The sequence below is a fragment of the Podarcis tiliguerta genome (genome assembly GCF_965153285.1).
Source record: "Podarcis tiliguerta genome assembly, chromosome: 14".
In the NCBI taxonomy this organism is placed as follows: domain Eukaryota; kingdom Metazoa; phylum Chordata; class Lepidosauria; order Squamata; family Lacertidae; genus Podarcis; species Podarcis tiliguerta.
Genome location: NC_139547.1, coordinates 35,207,927 through 35,230,704, shown reverse-complemented (window position 1 = coordinate 35,230,704; position 22,778 = coordinate 35,207,927). Strand labels below are relative to the sequence as shown.

The window sequence follows — 22,778 nt, the reverse complement described above, 5'->3', positions numbered from 1 at the left end:
TGGTGTGCAAAATATTTATTCATACTTCTCTTCTCCCCCCCCCCCTTTTCAAATCAGACTTCAGATCTGGGTAGTAGTGCATTTACTTGTAGCAAGCTCTTTCTCCCCCTCCCCCCCCGAAATTCTCCTCCCCCTATTGCATGCTCACCCCTGCCTGTTTATCTTTAGACTTCATCTCTCCGAAGACAGGTGCATTTCCATTCGTAGCGGGACGGAACAATTTCAGCAGCCTGGTGCAGCAAGATCTGGGGTGCTGTCACAGGCCACGTGCCAGAGATCTACTGCTCCCACAGTGCAAAACGAAATAAACTCGCTTCCCAAATGGCACCCCTTGCGACAGGAAGGCACGTTTTGAAGCCAGCTGGAAAGTTTTAAAATTAAAACACCCAGGAACCCTTCCAGGCCTTAGCAGAAGGACGGTGGAGCCCATTAGCTGGCCTTGAGGTGTTGAGGGCTCCACCAAGGGTTTTCACCAAGCCCATCCCGTTTGGAGGATTCCTGCTGGAGCACCCTTAGCAAAAGCTGCCTGTAAATGGGGAGGGGGAGGGTTCCATCTCAGGCTGGGCAGAAGACTAAGAGAGCTCCACTCTCCCACCTGCTCAGGCTCCCCGCTTCAATCCCCAGTGCAGTTGAACACTGTCAAAGGTCCTCATAAAGGATCGGAAGATCAATCTAGGCCAAGGATGAGTTAACTGGCCATCTGGAGGGCGCAGCTGACCTCCTCAAGCAAATTTATCCAGGCTCCATGTGGCCTTCCCGTGTCTTAAGCCAAGACTGTTCATGCTCATTTAAGAAAACGGAAAATTTTGTTCAAAGGTATGGCACAAGACAGACCCTGCTTTCTCTCTCTTTGGGTTTTAAGTGGAGCTCTCCTCCCCCCACCCACCAAGTGCATTTGCTATTTTAAGAGCCAGTCCACCCATTCAGGTGATCGGACTTCATGGCAAAATATACTTCCAAGCCTTTCTTCCCAACTACTAACTACAGCACAGAACGCCGCACCTTCCCTGCGCACGCACACATACACACACTCCTGAGAATCCAGAAGTCGGCTGTCCCTGATCTAGACCAACCCCTGCTCTAGAAACCAGCTTCTGGAAACACAAAACCTGTGGGCCTGCACAGGACCGATTGCTCAGTCACTGTTCCATCGGGACCAAATGGGCACCTTGGCAATACAAGGGGGGCAGAGGCAGGGTGATGGAAGAAAGGCAGGAGAAGGAAGCTGCCTGAACCCCATGGACTTTGCAGAGATATTAGGGCCTGGAGTTCCATCCGGGAATCTCCTTTAAGGCCAGAGATTCCTCAGCGCAGAGAAGACACATTTATAGAAACATAGGAAGGTGCTTTGACCCTTGATTGTTTCCTTAAATGATCATAATAATGCACGCAGACCTGCACACTGGTGTGGATTGGTGTGGACCTCCTGCACACTCTCACACACACAGGAGCATAGGAAGCTGCTCTATATACAAAGTCAGACCATCTAGCTCAATGTTGACTATACTGATTGACAGCGCCTCTCCACGGTCTGAGACAGTGCCATCCTTGGAGGCGCCAGGGATTGAACTGGGACCTTTTGCCTGCAAACCACGTCATCAAACACTGAGCGATGGGAGGGTGCTGTATTTCCCTCCTTACCTACAGAAGAATCCCAAAACCAGACCTCCAACCACAGGTTAGATGGAAGGACTCCCAGGCCAAAGAAAAGGTGAACCCCCCCACCCCCCATCTCAGCCCCTCCCCGGTAAAAAAAACTGAAGCACAGAGGTGTTACCCAAGGAGATCGCAGAAAAACCAATTCCAAAGCAAGGGAACGAAGGAGGTTACAAAGCAAACAAGCCAACAAACCCAGCAACTCAAGAGCACAAGGAATGATCTGAAGGCATCGGATGCAGCTGCATCCATCATCACAGACACAGCTCTGCCGGAGGAACACAAAACTCTGGAATAGACACGGGTAAAGGGGCACCAACCCACCAACCCTCCCTCCCCCAAAAGAATACATAGACTCTCATGCCTATAAGGGGATCTCTGAGAACACAATTGCTAAGGGATCTCCCCCCACCCCTCTTTGGAGCTGAGCTGGGGGTGGACACAGAGGGAATTCTAGGGAAAGGGGTGGCAGTTTGTTCGTTCCTGGGTCACAGGTTGCCCCGTTTGCCCTCCGGCCTCTTCCCGCAGGAGCCTAGCACGGGTCCTTGCTAATCTTGTTTTTGGCATCCGGCTGACGCATCGCTTCGGAGACGCGGCGCGCGGTCGCTGGGCTCCTGCGCTCCTGTGCGCCAGGTCAGCCCCCTCCCTTTCTCTCCGGCGATGTCTGCAGTTTTTGGCACTTCCAGGGCGGGTGTTGCAGAGAGAACTGGGACCGGGAAGCGGGAGGGGATTGCTACGGGGGAGGCGGGATCTGTGCCCCTAGAAGGTCGTAGGCGAAGATGTTCCAGAAGACGGCAAAGACCAGGAAGGTGGCGTAGGAGAGAAGCACCACCCACCAGCCGCACTGGTCCTGGAGGTTCTCCTCGTAGCTGCGGAGGATGGTCAGGCCCATGCTGATGCCCACAATCGCCCCTGCCAGGTGGGCCATGAAGCTGGGCTGGGGGCCCGAAGAGGGCAAGGGGGGAGAGAAACGCAGCCAAACGGCCCGGCCCACCTCAGAGCTCACTGCGAGGGGAAAGAGAGACGAGAGATCACAACGGCTCGAGTCCCAAGCTTCTAGTCCCTTTGAGGCATGTCTCTCTGTCATTGCCCCTCCCCTCCTTTGGTATGTACATAGTGCCTTATAACATTTATGTTAGAGGTGTCCATGTCCCCCTCCCGAGCAGTTTCAGGGTTTAATTGGGCCCAATCCAAGTCAGGGTAATCTGGGGCTGACCCAGAGTGGATCCGGGCCCTTGCACAGTGTTTAATTAGGGTTTCACACATGGGGTCAAGGATGCAGGAGGAAAGGCCTGTGTCTTCCCCGCACCATGGAAGTCCCAACCAAGAGAGACCAGTATACTTACTGCACACCAGGGCTAACACCATGCGCAGCAGTTTGTAAGGGCAGCGCATCCCTGCCCAGTTCTATGGAGAGAGAAACAGAATTAGATTTTTTTTCCTGCCCATAGCTTCTTCTCCTGATACCTTTCTCATCACACCCCCTTCCGTAAGAAGAGCCTGCAGGATCAGGCCTACGGACCTCCTGCAGTCTGTTCTCGCAGCGGCCGACCAGATCTAACGTAAAGTGAAATGGTATCATAGAATCATAGAGTTGGAAGAGACCACAAGGGCCATCGAGTCCAACCCCCTGCCAAGCAGGAAACACCATCAGAGCACTCCTGACATATGGTTGTCAAGCCTCTGCCTAAAGACCTCCAAAGAAGGAGACTCCACCACACTCCTTGGCAGCAAATTCCACTGTCGAACAGCTCTTACTGTCAGGAAGTTCTTCCTAATGTTTAGGTGGAATTTTCGCGTCCACCAATATTTACATCTCCAGGAGCTTTCAGCCGGATCCTGAAATTCTTCTTCACAGATTTGCCCTGGAATGGCACTGCTCAAGGGAAGCATACTTGGACCTCTGTCATTGTCCAAGGCCACCGTGAGGCTGAACGACCCACCTCCCAGGAAGAAGGTGACGACAAGGGGAAGGCCAACCAGGCCCCAACCACTGGCCAGAGAAGGAGCAGCCGCAGGGATCTGGCTTCCTTGCTCGCTGCCAGAAACAGCACCCAGTGACACCAGCCAGCTGTCCCAGGACTGTAGGTCTGAGGAGGAGCACACTCTGTCTCCATCTGTTTACCTGGGGGGGGGGGCTGAGAGGTTTGGATTTTGGGGTTCTGTTGTGAGTCACTTGAAGGGTCATTTGCTTAAGGTGGATATATTCCAAATGGCTACATAAATACTTGGTTTAGTTTTTCATGACACCGTTCTGTTCTATAAACCCCCCTGCAATCCTTGGATGAAGTGTGTGATATACTTTTAATATAATTAAAATAATATTTTTTATTTGTCTAGCCAAGTCCTGGGGACAAGAGGCAGGTATCACCACGTTTGGCAGAATGCCAAGGCATGAAAAAGTACAATTCATTTCAGAAAAGAAACCATAGAGAGGGTCAAGGGAGGAACACCCACGCCCAAAACACAGCTCAATGAGGACTGAGTATGCTCAGTGAACACAGAGTGCAGAATGTCTGCTAGGGAAAATGAGAAACAAACAGAAGGTCCCAGAAAACAAGGAGGAAAGTCGAGAATGGAATGGAGTACAGTGGTACCTCGGGTTACATACGCTTCAGGTTACATACGCTTCAGGTTACAGACTCTGCTAACCCAGAAATATTACCTCAGGTTAAGAACTTTGCTTCAGGATGAGAACAGAAATCGTGCTCCAGCGGCATGGCGGCAGCAGGAGGCCCCATTAGCTAAAGTGGTGCTTCAGGTTAAGAACAGTTTCAGGTTAAGAACGGACCTCTGGAACGAATTAAGTACTTAACCCAAGGTACTACTGTATTCCTGAGGGGTACTGGCTGGCTGGCTGGCTGGCTAGAACCCAGGAGCCACATGGCACGGCAACATTTTGTTGAAGATCTCACCACAGAATCACCATATTGAAGCCCACCAAGCGCCCATCAAGTTCCCCTCCCCCATTCAGTTCAAAGTGGCACCCCACTCACCATGACAACGTTGGCCAGGTGAGCGGAGCAGAGGGCGTAGACTCCCCCCGAACCTCCAACCAAAGGTGCCCTCATGTCAGTGATGGAGACGGTCAGGGAACCTGAAAGGGAAATAGGGAGGAGAAAAAGGATGGAGTTGGGTAGGGGCACCACAAACAAAAGGATTTTCATTGCCTCAGCAACTTGACACGCATTTAGTTGCCAGCAAAAATGTAGTCTGGACACCCCTCAGTAACTCATCAACACCCATGATCCTCTCCCTGCAACACCCTTGCCTGTCCAAACCTCAAGGCATTCTTCACATTATTTATTATATTTTAATACCACATTTTCTTCCAAGGAACTCAAGGTAGTGTGCACAGTTCTTCTCCCCACTTCATCCTCACAACAACCCTGTGAGGTAGGTTAGGCTGAGAGATAGCGGCTGCCTCAAGGTAACACAGCTAGAGCTCCATGGCTGAGTGGGGATTCGAACCCTGGTCTCCCAGGTCATGGCCCAACCCTCTAGCCATTACACCACACTGGTTCTTCTTGAAGGACTGCCTTCTCCAGCATGAAACCCTTTCGCACCCCACACATTAAACACCTGAACAGTCGTGGCTACCCCCAAAGAATGATGGGAACTGTTCTCCTAATTGTTCACTCGGAACTCCTAAGAAACTAAAGGGACCCCTGACCATGAGGTCCAGTTGTGGCCGACTCTGGGGTTGCGGCGCTCATCTCGCTTTATTGGCCAAGGGAGCCGGCGTACAGCTTCTGGGTCATGTGGCCAGCATGACTAAGCTGCTTCTGGCGAACCAGAGCAGTGCACGGAAACGCCATTTACCTTCCCGCTGGAGTGGTACCTATTTATCTACTTGCACTTTGACGTGCTTTCGAACTGCTAGGTTGGCAGGAGCAGGGACCGAGCAACAGGAGCTCACCCTGTTATGGGGATTTGAACCGCCGACCTTCTGATTGGCAAGTCCTAGGCTCTGTGGTTTAACCCACAGTGCCACCTCTTTAGAAACTACAGTTCCCATAATTCTTGGGGGGGGGGAGTGAACCATGCCTGTTAAAATGGTATAAAGGTCTTTTCAACATATGGTGTGAATATGACCCCCACAGGGTCAGCAATGTGATGCCCCCCCCCCAGACTGCAACTCCCATCATCCCTTGGCAAATCTGGCTGGAGCTTATGAGTTGTAGTCCAAAACATCTGGGGCTTCCCTAGGTTGACAGAAACAAAGAATGGAGGAAGGGGGAAAACAAAAGCCTGACATGTTTAAACAATTTCAGATGGGTTCTCCTTGAAGATCTGAAACCCACCCACCTTCTTGGGTTTGTGGAGGGGGAAAAATACCAGCCTCTTCTGGACAGGCCTTAGCAAGCTGTGAAATGCTCTCCCCAGAGCCCACTGGGGGCAGCCCGGCAGATTGTGTTCCTTCCCTCCCTCCCCAGATGTACTTTGCTGAGACAGCAGCTTGGGAGAGGAGAGCCAGCGACTGATGAGGAATTGTTCACCCTCCATTTCGCTCTCCCTTCCACCACCACCACCCCGCCTCTCCAAAAAAGACATGGATGGGTGAGTAATTCCAGCAGCTGCTCTAATTGCCCAGGGGCTCAGCAAACAAATAAATAAATAAAGCTTGCAGTGACAGCCAATAAATACTCTCCCAAAGCACCGTAATTTAGAGCCTGATGCCTCCCCGCCCCCCAGCTGTCCTGGACAGGGACCACGTGGGATTTGGTCAGACTGGACTCTCGGGCAGAGACAGTGTGCGATAATGCAGGGATCTTTCTTTGTGTGTGTGTGTGTGTGTGTGTGAAAGAGGGAGAGAGAGAGATCTACAGCCAGGGGAGACAGTCTAAAATTTTGGGGGATTTAGATGCTCCAGAGACAGAACTTTGGTTCACAGAGCGCTGTTTATAAACTGTCTTGAAGGAAAGGAGATGGAACCAAAATGAAACCCCAACAATGGGTGTGTGTGTGTGTGTTGTGTGCTGTACCACAATTTAAGGCCTCATCTGCACTATATGTGTAAAGCAGTATCATCCCACTTATGGCTCCCCCCACCCCAAATATCCTGGGAACTGTAGTTCGTTAAAGGTGCTGAGAAGTTGTTAGGAGACTCCTGTGTTCCCCTCACAGAGCTACAATACCCAGAGTTCCCTGGGAAGAGAGAATGACTGTTAAGCCACTCTGGGGATCCTCAGGCTTGAGGACTGAGTGTGGCCCTCCAGGCCTCTCTACCTGGCCCTCAGAACTCTCCCCAGGCCCCACCCCTCTCTGGCTGTGCTGAACAACTCCCAGAGGGTCCTGGCCTGGCTGGAATGTGCCCCAGCCTGGAATGTGAATTTGGATGATGGAAGATGGAGACAGGGGTGTTCAGAGACTAGCCTGCTGCACAAGGCAAAAGGTACCCTTGTGGCCCCGCCCACTTTTGCCTCTTGCCCCTCCTACCCCTGGTGCAAGGCCCCTTGGAAGGTCGCTGTAATGGTTCTAGGGGTTGCTTGTGTGTAAGCCGGTGCAAACACCTGGCTGGGTTGCCTGAGTGAACCTTTTCTGTCCGGACAGCCACTCACCCGTGGCTGTCTCAATCGCTGGCAGAATCCATCAGTGGGCGTTTCTTAAACTTCTTCCAGCAAAGAAGCTCTTTGACACCTAGTCTCCTCCTACTCTCTCTGCGCAAGGAGGGCGTAGGCAGCGGAGGACCTCTACTCTCCCCGCTGGTCCCCGGCAAGGAGTCATGGGACCGCCTCGCCGCTTCCCCCATCTGCCCCCCTTCTCCACTGGTGCTACGCTGATTCTCTTCCCCAGAAGATGGGCTGCCTCTCCCAATCGATGGATGCTCTCCGGAATCCCTCTGGATTTTGCTCTCTCCCTCCGGCACTGATGGCAGTTCCCTGACAGTCGCCCAGCAGGGAATGTGGCCCTCAGGCTGAAACTTCTCCCCCACCCTGGCCTAAGGGCTAACAGATTTATGGTGTCCAGCAGCGGGGCTTAGAGAACAGTGGAGTTGCAAGCCGTGCTCCCTCACCTGCCAGAACTCCTGCGAGGTAGAGGAAGCTGATGCGAAGGATACCGTGGACCATCTCTAGGGGTACCCCGATCATCAGCTGCAAGAGGGCGTTGAAGCCCAACTGCTCCAACCTGGAAAGAGACACGGAAAGGCAGTGAGCTCAGCAGCCAAGAATCCCAGCAGGGGACAGACAACGTTCAGCTCACCTTGCCAGAAACGATGAGAGCTAGAAACTTGCCGTGTTGCTCCCTCCCCAAACCCTGTGATGTTCTCAGGTCTCGGAAGCTCTCAGGCCCAAACGTCACCTCCTCTAGGTCTGCAGGTGCCGTTTGCCCAAACGAAGGAGCCTCTCCTGCTGCCTCCAGAACCCAAAGGAATCTCACAGAATTGTAGAGTTGGAAGGGACCATGAGGACAATCTAGTCCAACCCCCTGCAATGCGGGAATCTTTTTGCCCGACGTGGGGCTCAAACCCACGACCCTGAGATTAACTGTCTCATGCTGCACTGGCTGAGCTAACCTGCAGTGGCAGTGGGCTAGTGCCCCCTGCCCATAGACCCCTCCCCGCCCCCATCTGTACCCACATTGCAAAAATACGGAGTCAGCTTGCTCACTTGCACATCTCTCATCCAGGGAACGTTTCTCAGCTCAAGGGCCACGCTGCCAAACCAGGCAACCTTCTGGGGGCCACATGCCAAGGGTAGGCAGAGGGCCTAATGCAAATTCCACCTTTTACACAGTAGGCTAGTTCCTACACTGACTCACTCACTCCTCTCTAGCCTCCATCATAGAAATTGAGAGGCACGATCAGAGTTCGGGGGCACATACCAGCCAGGCAGAAACACTCAAGAAAGGGGTGGAGCAGGGCTGGCAAGGGGCGTGGCTGCAGAGGGGGAGTGGCCTGCAGAGCAGTGGCGTAGCATGGGGGGTGCAGGGGGGCTGGCCGCACCAGGCGCAACATATGGGGGGGGGCGCTCGCACTCGCAGCTCTCTGCCCCTACCTGGCTCACTCACTCTCTCTCACTTGCCTTGCCCCGGGTGCTGACAACCCATGCTACGCCACTGCTGCAGAGAGTTCCGAGAGAGAAATAGAGAGGTTTGGAGGGCTGTATTTGGCCCCTAGGCCTGAGGTTCCCGACCCTGGCTCTGCTGGAAGCAACGAGGGGCAAGACAAGGCAGACACTTACCCCACATGCATGAACATGTAGGTGAGGAACCTCCAGGCACGAGCGCGGTGTCCCGGGTGGTACACGAGGGGGCTCTTCATGTACTCGGGGTGGTATGTCTGCAGGACCCACTTGTTCAGCCGGGCCCCATAGCAGAGGAATACTATGATCTAATAGAAACAGGATGTGGGGAGGTTATTTAGGATGCTCTACTATGGTGTCCAAATGGGTGTGAGGCTGTCCAGCACCTTGGCAACACCCAGAGATAAAGTTGATGAACCTGCCTCCCCTTCCTATGTCTCTAGTCCTCAAGAAAATAGCTGAAAATGCATTAAACAGGTTGCGTCTAGGCTGGAAATGAACAGGAGACCAGAAAAAGCCACACAAAGCAATACAGTGGTACCTCGGGTTACATATGCTTCAGGTTACATACCCTTCAGGTTACAGACTCCACTAACCTAGAAATAGTGCTTCAGGTTAAGAACTTTGCTTCAGGATGGGAACAGAAATTGTGCTCCGGCGGCACAGCAGCAGCAGGAGGCCCCATTAGCTAAAGTGGTGCTTCAGGTTAAGAACAGTTTCAGGTTAAGAACAGACCTCCGAGGTACCACTGTACTGGTCACTAAATTATTCTCCTTTTTAAAAAAAACAAAGCAATATGCTGGTCCTCAGGGTTGCAAATATATGACTGCAAGAAAGAAACAGGGTGGGGCCAATGCCTAGTCAAATCTCAGGTGTCCAAATAGTTGGGGGACGCAGAAATTGTTGGGGTTCAGCACCTCCCCCACCCATGAGTAGGCAAAGCAGAATAAGTTGTGCAAAACTGGAATACAGTGGACGCTCAGGTTGCAAACGTGATCAGTGAGGGAGGCACGTTCACAACCTGCAGCGTTTGCAACCGCATCTGAGCATGCGCGGATTGCGATTCAGCGCTTCTGCGCATGCGCAACTGCCAAAACCCAGAAGTAACCTGTTCCGGTACTTCCGGGTTTCAGCAGTCCGCAACCCGAAGAAACGCAGCCTGAAGCAGCTGTAACCCAAGGTTTGACTGTAAACGAGATCCATTTGCAGCATTTTGTTTTATATCAGCAGGAATTCTTTTTATACATATGATCAAAACACAGGTGCATGCACACAAGGAGAATTCCTCTAGCTGCAGAACCTGGCGTCTCCCACAAGACTTTCTTTAAAAGTTTTAAAAGTTAACCAGGGGCTGCCTCTTCCCCCTAAGAGGAGGGTGCCCTCCACTGGCACTCGGGCGAACAGCAGATCACCTCTCCTCCCACCTGGGTCAGTGTGACGACTGCCATGAAAACCGGAGGGGGGCAGGTGCGGTGCTGGTAGAAGTACCACCTCCGGTCCATCTCGCAGGGAAGGATCTCGTAGGCCACGTAGCGCACAAAGCGCTTGTAGAAGCCCAGTCCCGTCTCGTCCAGGAGCCCATCGCGGGGAAGCGCCCTCTGCCCGTTGGCGATGGCTCGCTTGAAGCTGCTCGACCGCTTGCTGCTGATCTGCAGAGAGGGGCCACGTCATGCAAAGAGGCAGGAGACCCGCTCCCTGGAGCTCTCGGGGCGAACCAGCCCCCCAGGCTCCAGCTCTCGCCACCCCCACCCCCCAGCCAGCCAGTAAATGATGCTCTGTATTATTGCCCTTTGTCAGCACTGCTTAAAGCCTCCAGTCAGCTGCTAACCTTGCCTTGCAAATATATCCAAGAGAATTACTATGAGAAACTGGCAGCAAGAGATGGAAAACAGCCTTACAGACACCCCTGTTAGGTAGGTCAGTCCTAATACCCTTTTGTCACAGATGGGGAGCTGAGGCTAAGAGAGAAAGGCTGGCCTGGTGAGTTCGTAGTTTCAGAAGATACTCGAACTAGGAGACACTGGCTCTTAAAAAAAAGGTGGCTGCCGAGAGTTTTACTCCTGCTTCCCAGCTAAACGCGGACTGGCTTAAGGGAGGGAGACCCCATGTTTGGCCAGCAGGGGGCACTGTGGGGCCTGACCTCCCACCAGCTTCCCTGGTGCTTAAGGGCAAGCTCAGTCCTTTGGGGCTGCATGATGAGCACCAAAAGACCTTGCTCAGGGAGATGTGCTGCATTCAGGAATTGAATTGCAGGTCACACGGTGTGCAGACGGAGCCTGCCTACTAATGCCTTCCTCCTTGCCTTACCATCTTGGCATTCAGCTGAGCCAATTAAGGAGAAATTATTGACTATTAAGTATTCAGAACTGGATAGCTGGTGCAGCCTAAATGCTTTTTAACAAAGAACTTAGGAAAAAAAGAGGAGAATTGGATATTATCCCTTTAATTGGACTCTCCCTCCCCCTTCGCTATCCAAGATTACAGGAGGGCGGGGGATTCTACATATACTGGGTCTTTCTCCTGTGAAGCTTTCCCCTATAGGAACCCACAGGGTGACCTTGGGACAGTCTCTATCTCTCAGCCTAACCTACCTCGCAAGGTTGTTGTGATGGAGAGGGAGATCAGTGGATATGTCTGACTTCTACAAAATCTTACTGGCTTCAAAATTTGGCAAAACATTTTGCTCAAGCCAGGCAGGCAGGCAGGCAGGGAAAGCACATTCGAGTGGAAAAGAGAGGCATGAAGTTTTATAATTATATTTAGGCAAAGGTAAAGGGACCCCTGACCATTAGGTCCAGTCGTGGCCGACTCTGGGGTTGCGGCGCTCATCTCGCTTTATTGGCCGAAGGAGCTGGCGTACAGCTTCCAGGTCATGTGGTCAGCATGACTAAGCCACTTCTGGTGAACCAGAGCAGCACACGGAAACGCCATTTACCTTCCCGCTGGAGTGGTACCTATTTATCTACTTGCACTTTTGACGTGCTTTCGAACTGCTAGGTTGGCAGGAGCAGGGACCGAGCAACGGGAGCTCACCCCGTCGCGGGGATTCAAACCGCCGACCTTCTGATCGGCAAGTCCTAGGCTCTGTGGTTTAACCCACAGCACCACCCGTATTGCATTTATATTGCACCTTTCCTCCAAGGAGCTCCGGGTGGCTGACATTGGTTCTCTTCTTCCTTATTTTGCTCTCACAGCATCCCTGGGAAGCGAGTTAGGCTGAGAGACTGTGACTGTCCCAAGGCCCACCCAGTGGGCTTCAATCTGCAAACCATCATTTGCAGGGAGCGTTTGTTACGTCCAATACTTGTGATGTTAGACAGGCACCTTCATCCTACATCTTTCTTTGCTCAAACAAGCTTACCTACAAAAAGTCTGCTTTTATTGCTCTTTCCAATTAATGCTTTGTGTGAACTTGCTTAGTGATTCTTATTTTATCTTAAGAGGTATAGGTCAGAAATCCTGCAGAATCACAAGCGCTGATGCAGCCACAACTACGGTGGCTGCCAGGACTCATGCCACTGACCAGGTCTACCAGCTCCTGATAGCAGATCTGTCCCTCGTCGTTGCTCTGTGCCAATGCCACCAGCATCTCCAGTTTTGCGGGGTCCAGAGGCAGTTCATGGCTGTGTACCAGGCTGGCAAAGGTCTCCACGCCAATGAAACCGGTGTTTTCAGGATCAAGCTGTTGAAGAATCAGCACTGGGCATTAGCGACAACGAATAAGCTGGAAATCAAGAGTGGTGATCCATCTCAGCAGGGCTGTTTATTCTGTGCAAGGACAGAATTTGATACTGGATGAAGAATTCCGTATCCCTAAATTATTGCTGGTTGGTTAGCTCCCACGCCCTGACAACCTCAAGTTCCTAGCCATTTTTTTATTATTGCATTTATATCCCACCTTCCCTTCCAAGGAGCTCATTGTTTCCCACCTTCTGCACAACAACCCTGCAAGGTAAGTTACAGGCCAAAACTGTGGCTGTATTGGCAAGGCAGTTTCGTTTGTTTTCCTGATGTTTCCCTGTTCTGCATTACATTTGAACTTTCACACCATGTAGAAGTCACTTTGGGAAAACTAACGGACTACAGTGCTTGTTTAGAGCTTAAAGGTAAAGGTAAAGGTACCCCTGCCCGTACGAGCCACTCTTGACAGACTCTAGGGTTGTGCGCCCATCTCACTCAAAGAGGCCGGGGGCCAGCGCTGTCCGAAGACACTTCCGGGTCACGTGGCCAGCGTGGTCACGTGGCCAGCGTGACATCGCTGCTCTGGTGAGCCAGAGCCGCACACAGAAACGCACACAGAAAAGCCGTTTAGAGCTTATTTCTGTGTTATTTTTGATTCCAGAAAAAATCCGTTTGCAGCTCCCTTGACCCGGAAAATTGTGGGAGTAAAGTGGCAGAATTTTGGGGTGCTATACCAGCATAGAGTTCTTCCCTTCCATTTTCAGGGGGCAATCGTGGGGGAACAGAAATAGACACATGCAGAAAGGGTGGAGGTGTTAACGGAGAAAGAGGTGAGCTGCGGTGTTCACTGATGTTCGTTTTTCTATGTCACAACGTGCTTACTTGGCGTGAATGAAATTTAGAGTGACAGGCTAGTATATCGGTCAAAAAGCCACAGTTCCATGATGCAGCAGGTGCTGCAACATGAAAGGGACATTAGAAAATGGAAAAGAAGCTTCAGCATTATAAGCAAGAAAACTAAGGCAATATACCCCACATTTGAATGCACCCTTTGGCTGGCTTCATGACTGAGTGGGGGTTTGAACCCTGGTCTCCCAGTTCCTAGACCAACACACTAACCACTACACCACGCTGACCTGGGGCTTGGTTGACACTTTCAAGCCTGTGACCGGAGCAATTTTGCAATCCAAAACTTTGAAGTTAAGCAGGGGATACATTGAACCCGGTGTAATTCTGGCTTCAACATCCTGCATAGTTCCTTGCCTGATTCAGTAAGTAGCAGTGATCCACAGGTAAAAGGCAGGCAGGCAGGCAGGCATTGAACCAGTAAGCAGCGCAGTCTGAGTCTTCATAGAATTGTAGAGTTGGAAGGGACCCCAAGGGATGTGGAGGTGGCGAGAGTGCAAGGAGATGAAATCTTAAGGATGAGCAAAAATAAATTTGATTGCCCTAACACACTTCGAAATGCATTCCTCCTTCACGTGCCCTTAAAAAACAGACCACTGTGTCCTCAACCGTCCTCTGTAGCCAAATGAATCTATTATTCAAGATAAATATAATCAACTTGGCTCATCTGCATAATTTGGGGCGGGGGAGGAAAGAATTTGAGACAATGCAGAACTTGGATTTTTACACACACATGCGCGCGCACACACACACACACCCACAACAATCAATCTTCCAACCGAGACATTAACGCAACAGCTGAAAGTGCCTGTTGCAACAGTAAGCCAAAGAATTATTTTAACAAACAGCTCAATAAACAGCTTTTGTTGAGTAACGCTGTGCCAAAAATCTCTCCTGACCATCTTCCATTTGCATTTGAAAATTACCAAACAGAAGATAACATTCTGGGGGACATAGGAAGCGGCCTCATACCAAATCAGACCATTGGTCCATCTAGCACAGAGCTGTCTACACTGACTGGCAGAGGCTCTCCAGGATTCCAGGCAGGGAACATTCCCAGCACTACACTGAGAACCAGGGCTAGCACTGCTAACCAAGGCGATGACTTCATGAGTTGGCTTCAGTAGATCTAAACATGTATGGTAGTTGGTTTCCGAAAGGTTTCTGGGCACTGGTCAACTCACTTCTCAAAATCAAGCAACCTGCCTCATATGCAGTGTTGAAACCCAAATTGATTCCCCCCTTAAGCATTTCATGAGAATCTCAGCTTCATTTATTTGTTGTTGTTTTTTAATGGTATCTATCTGCTTAGGCACCCACCCCCCTAAAAAAGAGAAAATGCATATCCATAAAGGAAAAGCAAAAGGCTGTATAAAATTTTCTTGCGCTAATCGGAACAGCTAACATATATGTGCAGGTGTACATTTTTACAAGAGGAGTGTAATTTATAATTTAAACTCTGTTTGAAATACATCTCCCCATTATGGAAAAGACTGTGACCACGTGAGCTGTGTGCCCGATGGCTCAGTCTGCTATCCATGTGTTCAAATCATCGATGGGCAACTTCGCAGCCCCTCCTGCTCTCCTTTCTTAAGGTTCTTTAAACTAAACTTAGACTGGGCGGCCCTTCTGATAAGAGGACTGTCTGCTGCAAAGTAGGACACTGTGGAGACATGACTGAAAGTGTCTCTGGGGGCCATTATAGTCTCCCCAAGGCATTTCTGCTAATCAACATGACTAACCCACCCTGAGATGTGTGGCTATTTTTGTATCTGGAAAGAACTATTTTCCACTTGTAAGGCCGTCTTCAGGAATGTCAAGAACTGCTGAATGAGAGAAAGAGAGTTTAGGGAAACAGGCTGTCATGCGCACCCCAATCTCTGAGTAGCAAGAGACTCCAGAGATTCCCACAATTACCCAGGGCTTGGATCCCTTGGAGTGAAGGTCAGAGGAGTCTGTGTTGTCTTTGGGGTACATCATTTACTTACATATATCTGTAACATGAGCATAGGACAGAGGGGCTCACAGCATGAGCGCTTCAACAGATCTTACCTCCCCATTGTTCCCAGGGAGATCCCCAAGCCATAGCGCTGGGTTCACCACACAGCAAGACAAGCCTCTGCGTATATAGCTTCTAGCATCAGCCAAAAATGCACGAGCGCACACACACAGAGAGAGAGCTCTCTTGGCATATTTTTATCCCTCCTATGGCATCCAGCCAGATGAGGTGGGAAAAGGCCCAGCCACTTGTCTCTATGGCAACAGGGTAACCTCCTTGGACATGTAAATGGCAGCACTTAGCTGGCCAGTTCATGCCATTATCTTACAAAGAGTCTGGTCTGACTGGTTCAGCAGAGTTTCCCTTATAGATTCTAACCTGATACAGGATCATAGGTTTAGAAGTGACCCATGGTCACCCCCTGACTGACACCCCCTCCCCAACCTATAACACTATATAATTTTTGTGCACATCTGATGAAGTAGACTTGAATCCACAGAAGCTTATACCACAAAAAAGTATATACAGTGGTACCTCAGATTACATACACTTCAGGTTACAGACGCTTCAGGTTACAGACTCCGCTAACCCAGAAATAGTACCTCCGGTTAAGAACTTTGCTTCAGGATGAGAACAGAAATTGTGCTCCGGCGGCGCAGCAGCAGCGGGAGGCCCCATTAGCTAAAGTGGTGCTTCAGGTTAAGAACAGTTTCAGGTTAAGTACAGACCTGCGGAACGAATTAAGTACTTAACCAGAGGTACCACTGTATAATAAAATGGATTAGTCTATATTGCTATTTTGTTCTATTGGTGGGAGCGGGGGAATACACACACAAAATAATCTAAGGTGGAAGGTTTAGCCAGAAAGAAATGCACCCCTCAAAAACCCTGCCCAGGGCATCCAAAGTGCCCACGGTTCCAAGCATGTGGCAGAGCTAGTAAAACAAAATTATTCTACACATTCATTGTCTTTGCCATTTTATCCCCCCAGGGAAGAGAAGGCACAGAAAAGAGAAAAAGCTGGCAATGTCATTGAGAAATGGGCAGGACAGGGAATGTGTGGGGCGGGAGGGAAGGAGGAACACACAGAGAGAAATGTCATCAGGTTTGAGCAGCAGGAAAGCACTCTGTCCTCGCCTGCCCATCTCCCAGCACAAGGAAGTCCTGGCTGGTGAAAGTCAGCTACTAGTAGTTTTCAGGGTCCAACAGCATGCAAGGGCATCTGAACTATAGCTATGCCAAACATGTGGCTGTCAATACCTGGAAATATATTGCCAAGGACAAAAACATGCTCTGGGGGCAGAGGTTGCCCCAGGCTAAGAACAACCCTTCATTTTGCTAAATGCATTGCAAGCCGTGCCTTCCCCACACCGCAAACAAGAATTGGTCCCTCTTGTGACGTGGTGGGTTGCGCTGTCTAGTGGTGGAGCATTTAGCAAGGGGGGTGGGGGAGAATCCATTGCATCTTAGGAGCCCTCCAGACTGTTTTGCTAGAGGGATTTGGTTGCAACAAAAAAATGTAGGTTTGCACAATTAAAGTGGGTTAAAAGCGCTCCATCATATCAAATCTACTTTGAATAACAAACAGGCTTTTCGAGGCTAGAAAAGTGATGGGCCAAATGCCAAAAGTCTGAGTAGGTCATACAACTCCATGCACTTTCTCTCTTGGAGGGAGCATAACCTGAGCAAGCCTTGGGCTCACTTCCCATACCTAGGATTCACAGCGCCTCCACCTTGTCAGGTTTCAGCTGCATCTTCTTGGGCCCCATCCAGTCCATTATTGTATCCCCACTGGTTCAGCACTTGGACAGCGTCCCCTGACTCTTCTTTGCCCAAGCAATTGAGCATTACTGTTTCTACTGAACCCAACAGAACTTTTTTTAAAAAAATCAAAAACACACACCTTCAGGGATTGTAAGCTGCTGCTCTATTCCGTGCCTGCTGTTTCATTAATTCTGCATTTATGCCTTTAGGGTTTGTTTGCAACTGCTGCCATTACAGTCTTGCTGCTCTGTTTCCTTGCCATGTTGTTGAAGGCTGTTTGTTTTTAAGGTTATAATGTTAGCCACTTTGGAAAATTTTCTCTCAGTGGAGAAAGTGGGAATAAAATACCTTATAGTACAGTTGGCGGGGCCTCAATGGGCCAAATTCAGACTGCCAGGCCTCTCTCTCTCCAGGCCAAACCTGAGTTCCCCACAACCATCTGTGAGCCTCATCTTTCCCCCCCAAGCCACGCCCCTCTCCAGGCAGACACCCTTTCCCCAGGCCACACCCACTTATAGACACACACAACCTTTTGGAGGCCCCACCCACTCATCAGACACACCCTCTTTCCTCAAGCCACACCCCTCACTGCCCCTGATTTGCACCCTGCTTGAGTGTTTTTGCCTGGCTGGAAAGTGTCCTTGAATTCTGATAATGCCTCTTGCTTTGGAGGATAGAGAGGGCGTGTGTCTGTAGAAACCAGCCTCCTTTACACAGGTAAAATTGACATCCCTTTAAAATTTGCATTTGTGGCTCCACCCAGTTTTGCCCTGGGCCCCGCCCACCACCGGCATGTCCCCTCCCACCAAAGTTGCCCAGTAGGGAATGCAGCCCCAAGGCTAAAAAAGGCTTCCGTGTCCCTGCATTACAGCATGGAATGGAACATGAGAAGGGTGAGTCGCACCTCAGCACTCCTGAATCTCCTGCTTAGGGGCTGACCCTGCTACAGTGTCTTCTCTTGATCCTGGAGGGGCTACCCTAACCCAGAGTAAATTCCGGGATGCTGACAATTAAAGCCCCACTGCTCCTAGCAGCTGCTTTTCCTCTCTCCCTTGGGAGGTCACTGGGGGATAGTGGAAGCCGTTCATGTGGATTATTTAGGTCAGCATATTATAAAGCTAGTCAGCTGCCCCTGTTGTAGCCAGCTGCTCTTTCCTCTCTGCCTTGCCCCGGCACAGCATCGCCCAGCGCATGCTAACCACAAAGTACTGTAACTTACACGAAACTTGCAAGTACAGCCACGCACGTTCCTGCATCGCAGTTCACAGGCATGTTGTTCAGACTCCTGCTGGAGAGGCACTGCCGGTCAGTGTGGGCAATAGTAAGCTGCATGGACCAGTGATCTGACTCACTATAAGGTAGCTTCCAGTGCTCCTACAAGAAGTTCACCCTCTCCCTTTCGCCACACATAACTTCTTGTGTGAGTCAGGCACATCAGGTAATCTTTGTGTCCCTCCAGACTTTGTTAGAGATCAGCACCCAGCACTCCTGATCATTCACCGTGCTGGCTGGGGCTGATGGGACTTGGAGTCCGACAACATCTGGAGTGCCAGAAGTTAACTGCTCCCTGCTTAGATTAAATACCCAGCTTCATGGAGTTCTGTGCTAACACAAAACTCCCCCCCCCCCAAAAAAGTGTGCTTTGAGAGGACTGAGCTCAGGTCATGCAGTAAGTTATCTTCATAGGAAGGAGAATAAGGCAAGCTCATTCCTCCCCTCGCATCAGCCCCTGTGATGGAATAAACCAGGGAACAAAGCTGTATTAGATCAGCTGAGTCAGCTGCATTTCTAATTTTGTTTTGTTTGTACACAAGCTTTACTGTTCCCATTTCACAGTTGGGAATACTGAGGAAGAGCTGTTATAAACTTGTCCAAGTTATAATTCTAAACCTACTAGGGAAATAAGCCCCATTCAACATGGTGGGAGTAAACAGTGCTTAGAACTGCTATTTTCATTGTGCAATCCTACGAATGCTTCCACCGAAGTCTCACTGAATTCTGCACTTCTTACGCCCAAGCAAGTGTGCATAGGATCTGCAGTCCCAACTATCCTATAGCAAAGATTTTAATTTATCTCCCAGAATTCTATGTGACTCTCACCTTAATGATGGTGTGAAGCCCTAGCTGTGTTGCTCTCCAGTTAATGGATAGAGACTGTAGCTGAATGGTAGAGCATCTGCCTTGCCCCCAGAAGGCCTCTGGTTCGATTTCCGGGTAGGGCCTGGAGAGCTGCTGCTAGTCAGTGTATACAATACTAAACCAGATGGGCTGAGGGTCTGGCTAGGGCAGCTCATGTGGTTTGTGGGTCATAGTATGCTGTCCAACTAATATAAAATCTGGGGCTCATCTACTGGTCCAGAAGCAGTAACGACATACTCCAGTTTTCACCACCAGGTCAAGGCCACTTGTTCACATTGAGATTGAATGCAGTCCCATAATAATATTACAAAGAGCTTTCAATAAGATCATAAGAGGAGCCTGCTGGATCAGACCAATGTTCCGCCCAGCCCAGCATCCTGTTCTCACAGTGGCCAACCAGATTCCTACGGAAATCTCATAAGAAGGATCAGAGCGCAACAACTCTCTGCTCCACAACAGCACTCAAGCATTTCACATCCATTATGTCAGCAACACTTACAACAGCCCTGTGAAACAGGCTGGTGGTACCCATGTCCCCATGCTGCTGGTGCAGAGACCAACAGCATGGTGACTCCTCAGCCCACCAACTGAACTCTTAGCCAAGGTGCCATTTGAAGCTGGGGCTGTTCTGGGCTTTGCAGTCACTGCTTTGAGCCAAACCGTTATGCCAGCGCTCAGCTCAGGAACAACAGCAGATCCCGGCAGTTCTTATGAAGGGATCCTTCACAGACAGCCAAACAAACGGTCACTTTGACAAAACGAAATATGCCATGAAGGTTTGTGGGGGGTTTTGCCTGAGAGGCCGCTGACTGAACTGGACACAGGGGTGACAGAAGTGACAGAAGCACAATTGGCCCAGCCTTCAGCAAGATAATTTCAGCTGCTCTGAAGACAAGGTTTTGAGTTCCTTGCAAAGTCACCAAAAGATAGCTCAGTCAGTAGAGCATGAGATTCTTACTCTGAGGATTGTGGGTTCCAATGCTATGATGGGGAAGAAATTCCTGTGTTGCAGGGGGTTGGACTAGATGACCCTCGTGGTCCCTTCCAACTCTACAGTTCTATGGTACCCAAGAAGGCAGTGGTCCCACTAAGACTCAGAGCCCTGATTCCATCAGTGGGGAATCCACAGATCCTGTCATGCTGCAAACACATTTTTGTTCCCCTGCCAGGCATACTGCCCTGGCGTTCAGCCATGTCAGTGGCCGTGTTGTGTAGTGGTTACAGCACCAGAGCAGGACCTGAGGGACCAAGGCTCAAATCCGCACTCATCCTGAGTAATCTTGGGCTAGGCAATCTCTCTCGGCCTAACCTATCTTGCAGAGTTATTGTGAGGATAAAATGGAAAGAGGGAAGAACTACGCACACAACCTTAAGCTCCTTTAAGAAAAGGTGGGATATAAATGCAATAATGAATAAATAAATGAGCACCCCATCTAATTTTCAGTACAAACTCGTGCCAGTTCTTCCTTGGTCTCAGACCTTTAGGCTGGATAGGCATGGGGCCAGGGCCAAAGGCAACAGCAAAGATGGGTTACCCACCAGCAGCAGTGATTCAGCCCATGAAGGCTGGCTCTATGCTCTCTGGATCAGCGACGGGCAGTGCTGGAGGTCATATTTGCACTATGCATTTAACACACTCTCAGACCACTTTAAACAGTTATGTTTCACCACCAACACCACCACAAAAATATCCTAGGAATTGTAGTTCATTAAGAGTGCTGAGGGTTGTTAGGAGACCACATGTAGAACTACGGTTCCCAGCACCCATAACAAACTACAGCTCCCAAGATTCTTTAGGGGAAGCCATGACTGCTAAAGTGGCATGAGAGTGGTTTGAATGCATGGTGCAGGTTTTCACATTAGGTGACCTCTGGGTCACGAAGCAACACGATAAATGGCAATAGCAAGATCCACAGATCTGAAAGCTGGGGGTGGGGCAACACCTGTCTAAATCTCCCACCACACCAAATAAAAATAAATGAATGAAAATTCCAGGCAAATCCCTTATGGATCCATCGTGAAATAACCCACCACCATCTAAATGGGCCCCTGCCACCCTCCATTCGGAAGGTGCTCATGGACGGCTCTACCTAGTCCTCACCCCGCCCATGCCTGCCCATTTCTTTCCCCTCCCTCCAGCACCCTGAAGCTGGAGTATCTCCTGGTTGGCACAGCCACACGTGGCCCGGCCAAAGCGATGCCAAGGCAAGCAGCGGGAGGGCTGGCACCGTGCCCGCCCGACCCCACACCAGCAGCCGGAGGAGTCGCTTTTCCGGGGCACTGCAACCTGTTTGCCCAGCTGCGACCCCCTCCCTTCCACGAGATGCCACTGCCACTGCCCGCACCCCATCCCCGCCGCCCCCTTTCCTCCCCACCCCCACCCCCCCATGCCAAGGGGAGCCTGCCGGCAGCGACGCTGCCGTGGAAACGGCGCCTCATCCCGCCTGGCTCACCTGCTCCTGGATGAGCTGCAGCAACGAGCTTCTATCCATATACCTGCTGGGCTGGACGGCGGAGGGAGAGGACGACAGCGGAGGAGCGCGAGGGCGCACGGGCGGCGGCGGCGGCACTGGCACCACCGGCGGCTGCCTTGCCTTCTTTCCCCCGCCGGGAAGGCGAGCGAGCAGCAGCAGCGGGACCAGCAGCAGCAGCAGCCCGGGTTCCCGAGGCGAGTGGCAGGCAGCGAGCCGGGCAGGCGGAGCCTAGGGCAGCCCGGCGGGGCGGGGAGAGGCGAGGCGAGGGAGGCGCCCGCTGCGCCTCGGGCGGCGCGAGGGAGGGCGTTGCGCAGGAGCGGCGGCCGGGCGGGCAGGCAGGCAGGCAAGCGCCGCTTCTCCTCGCTGCTGCTGCTGCTGCGAACAGGGACGGATGGACGGGCGCCCGGCGCACGCAGCAGCAGCAGCGCTGCAGCCCCCTCTGGCGCCCTCGCGAAGCGGCGCAGGGAGAAGAGGAGCGCGCGGCGGGCCACCCGGAGCCGCAGCGGCCGGCGGCGCCCGCGAAGCGAGGGAGGGAGGGAGGCTCGCACGGACCCGCCTCTTTCTCCCACCCGATTGGCGGGGAAGGGATCCCAAAGGACAGGAGCGGGGTGGAGAGCCCTTTCCCCCCTCCTTCCAGCCCGAGGGCCGTATTCCCTCATGGGTAACCTGCCGCGGGCCACATGCCGGCAGAGGGCAGGACCAGAGGCGAAAGGGGGCGGAACAACAGGTGCAGGCAGTGCCCGGTAAGGGGCGTAGTCCAGCCAGGCAAAAAACAGAAGAGGAGGGGGCCATTTCTGCCAGCAAGAGGAAGGATCACACTTTAGGGTGCGATCCAGCCAGGCAAAAGCAGGTGAGGAGGATGGAGAGCATTTCTGGAGGCTTAGGGAGGTTGCGTGTGGCCTGGGAAGAGTCCCAAGGGCCAGATACAGAGGCCTGGAGGGCCACTGGTTCCACATCACTGTTATAGAACATCTGGAACTAAGAAGTGTGCATGAACACGAAAGCTCATACCAAGAACAAACTTAGTTGGTCTCTAAGGTGCTGCTGGAAATTTTTTTATATATATAATACGCTGTTTATCATCCACAGGGATAGAAAGCAGTCCTTTACTCATGCCTAAGGGCTTGTTGCTTG

General features: G+C 51.3%; 1 protein-coding gene across 1 annotated transcript; it reads right to left on the bottom strand.

The window, feature by feature from the left end:
* On the bottom strand, nucleotides 1–22,701 carry RHBDL1 (rhomboid like 1). Its single transcript, XM_083414115.1, is given in 9 exon segments — nucleotides 1–2,661; nucleotides 3,003–3,063; nucleotides 4,653–4,753; nucleotides 7,673–7,785; nucleotides 8,841–8,989; nucleotides 10,106–10,330; nucleotides 12,205–12,363; nucleotides 21,667–22,017; nucleotides 22,019–22,701. Coding segments are annotated over 9 exon segments (2,013 nt in total). The 5' UTR covers nucleotides 22,601–22,701; the 3' UTR covers nucleotides 1–2,389.
* Between the last annotated feature and the right edge of the window lie 77 nt (nucleotides 22,702–22,778).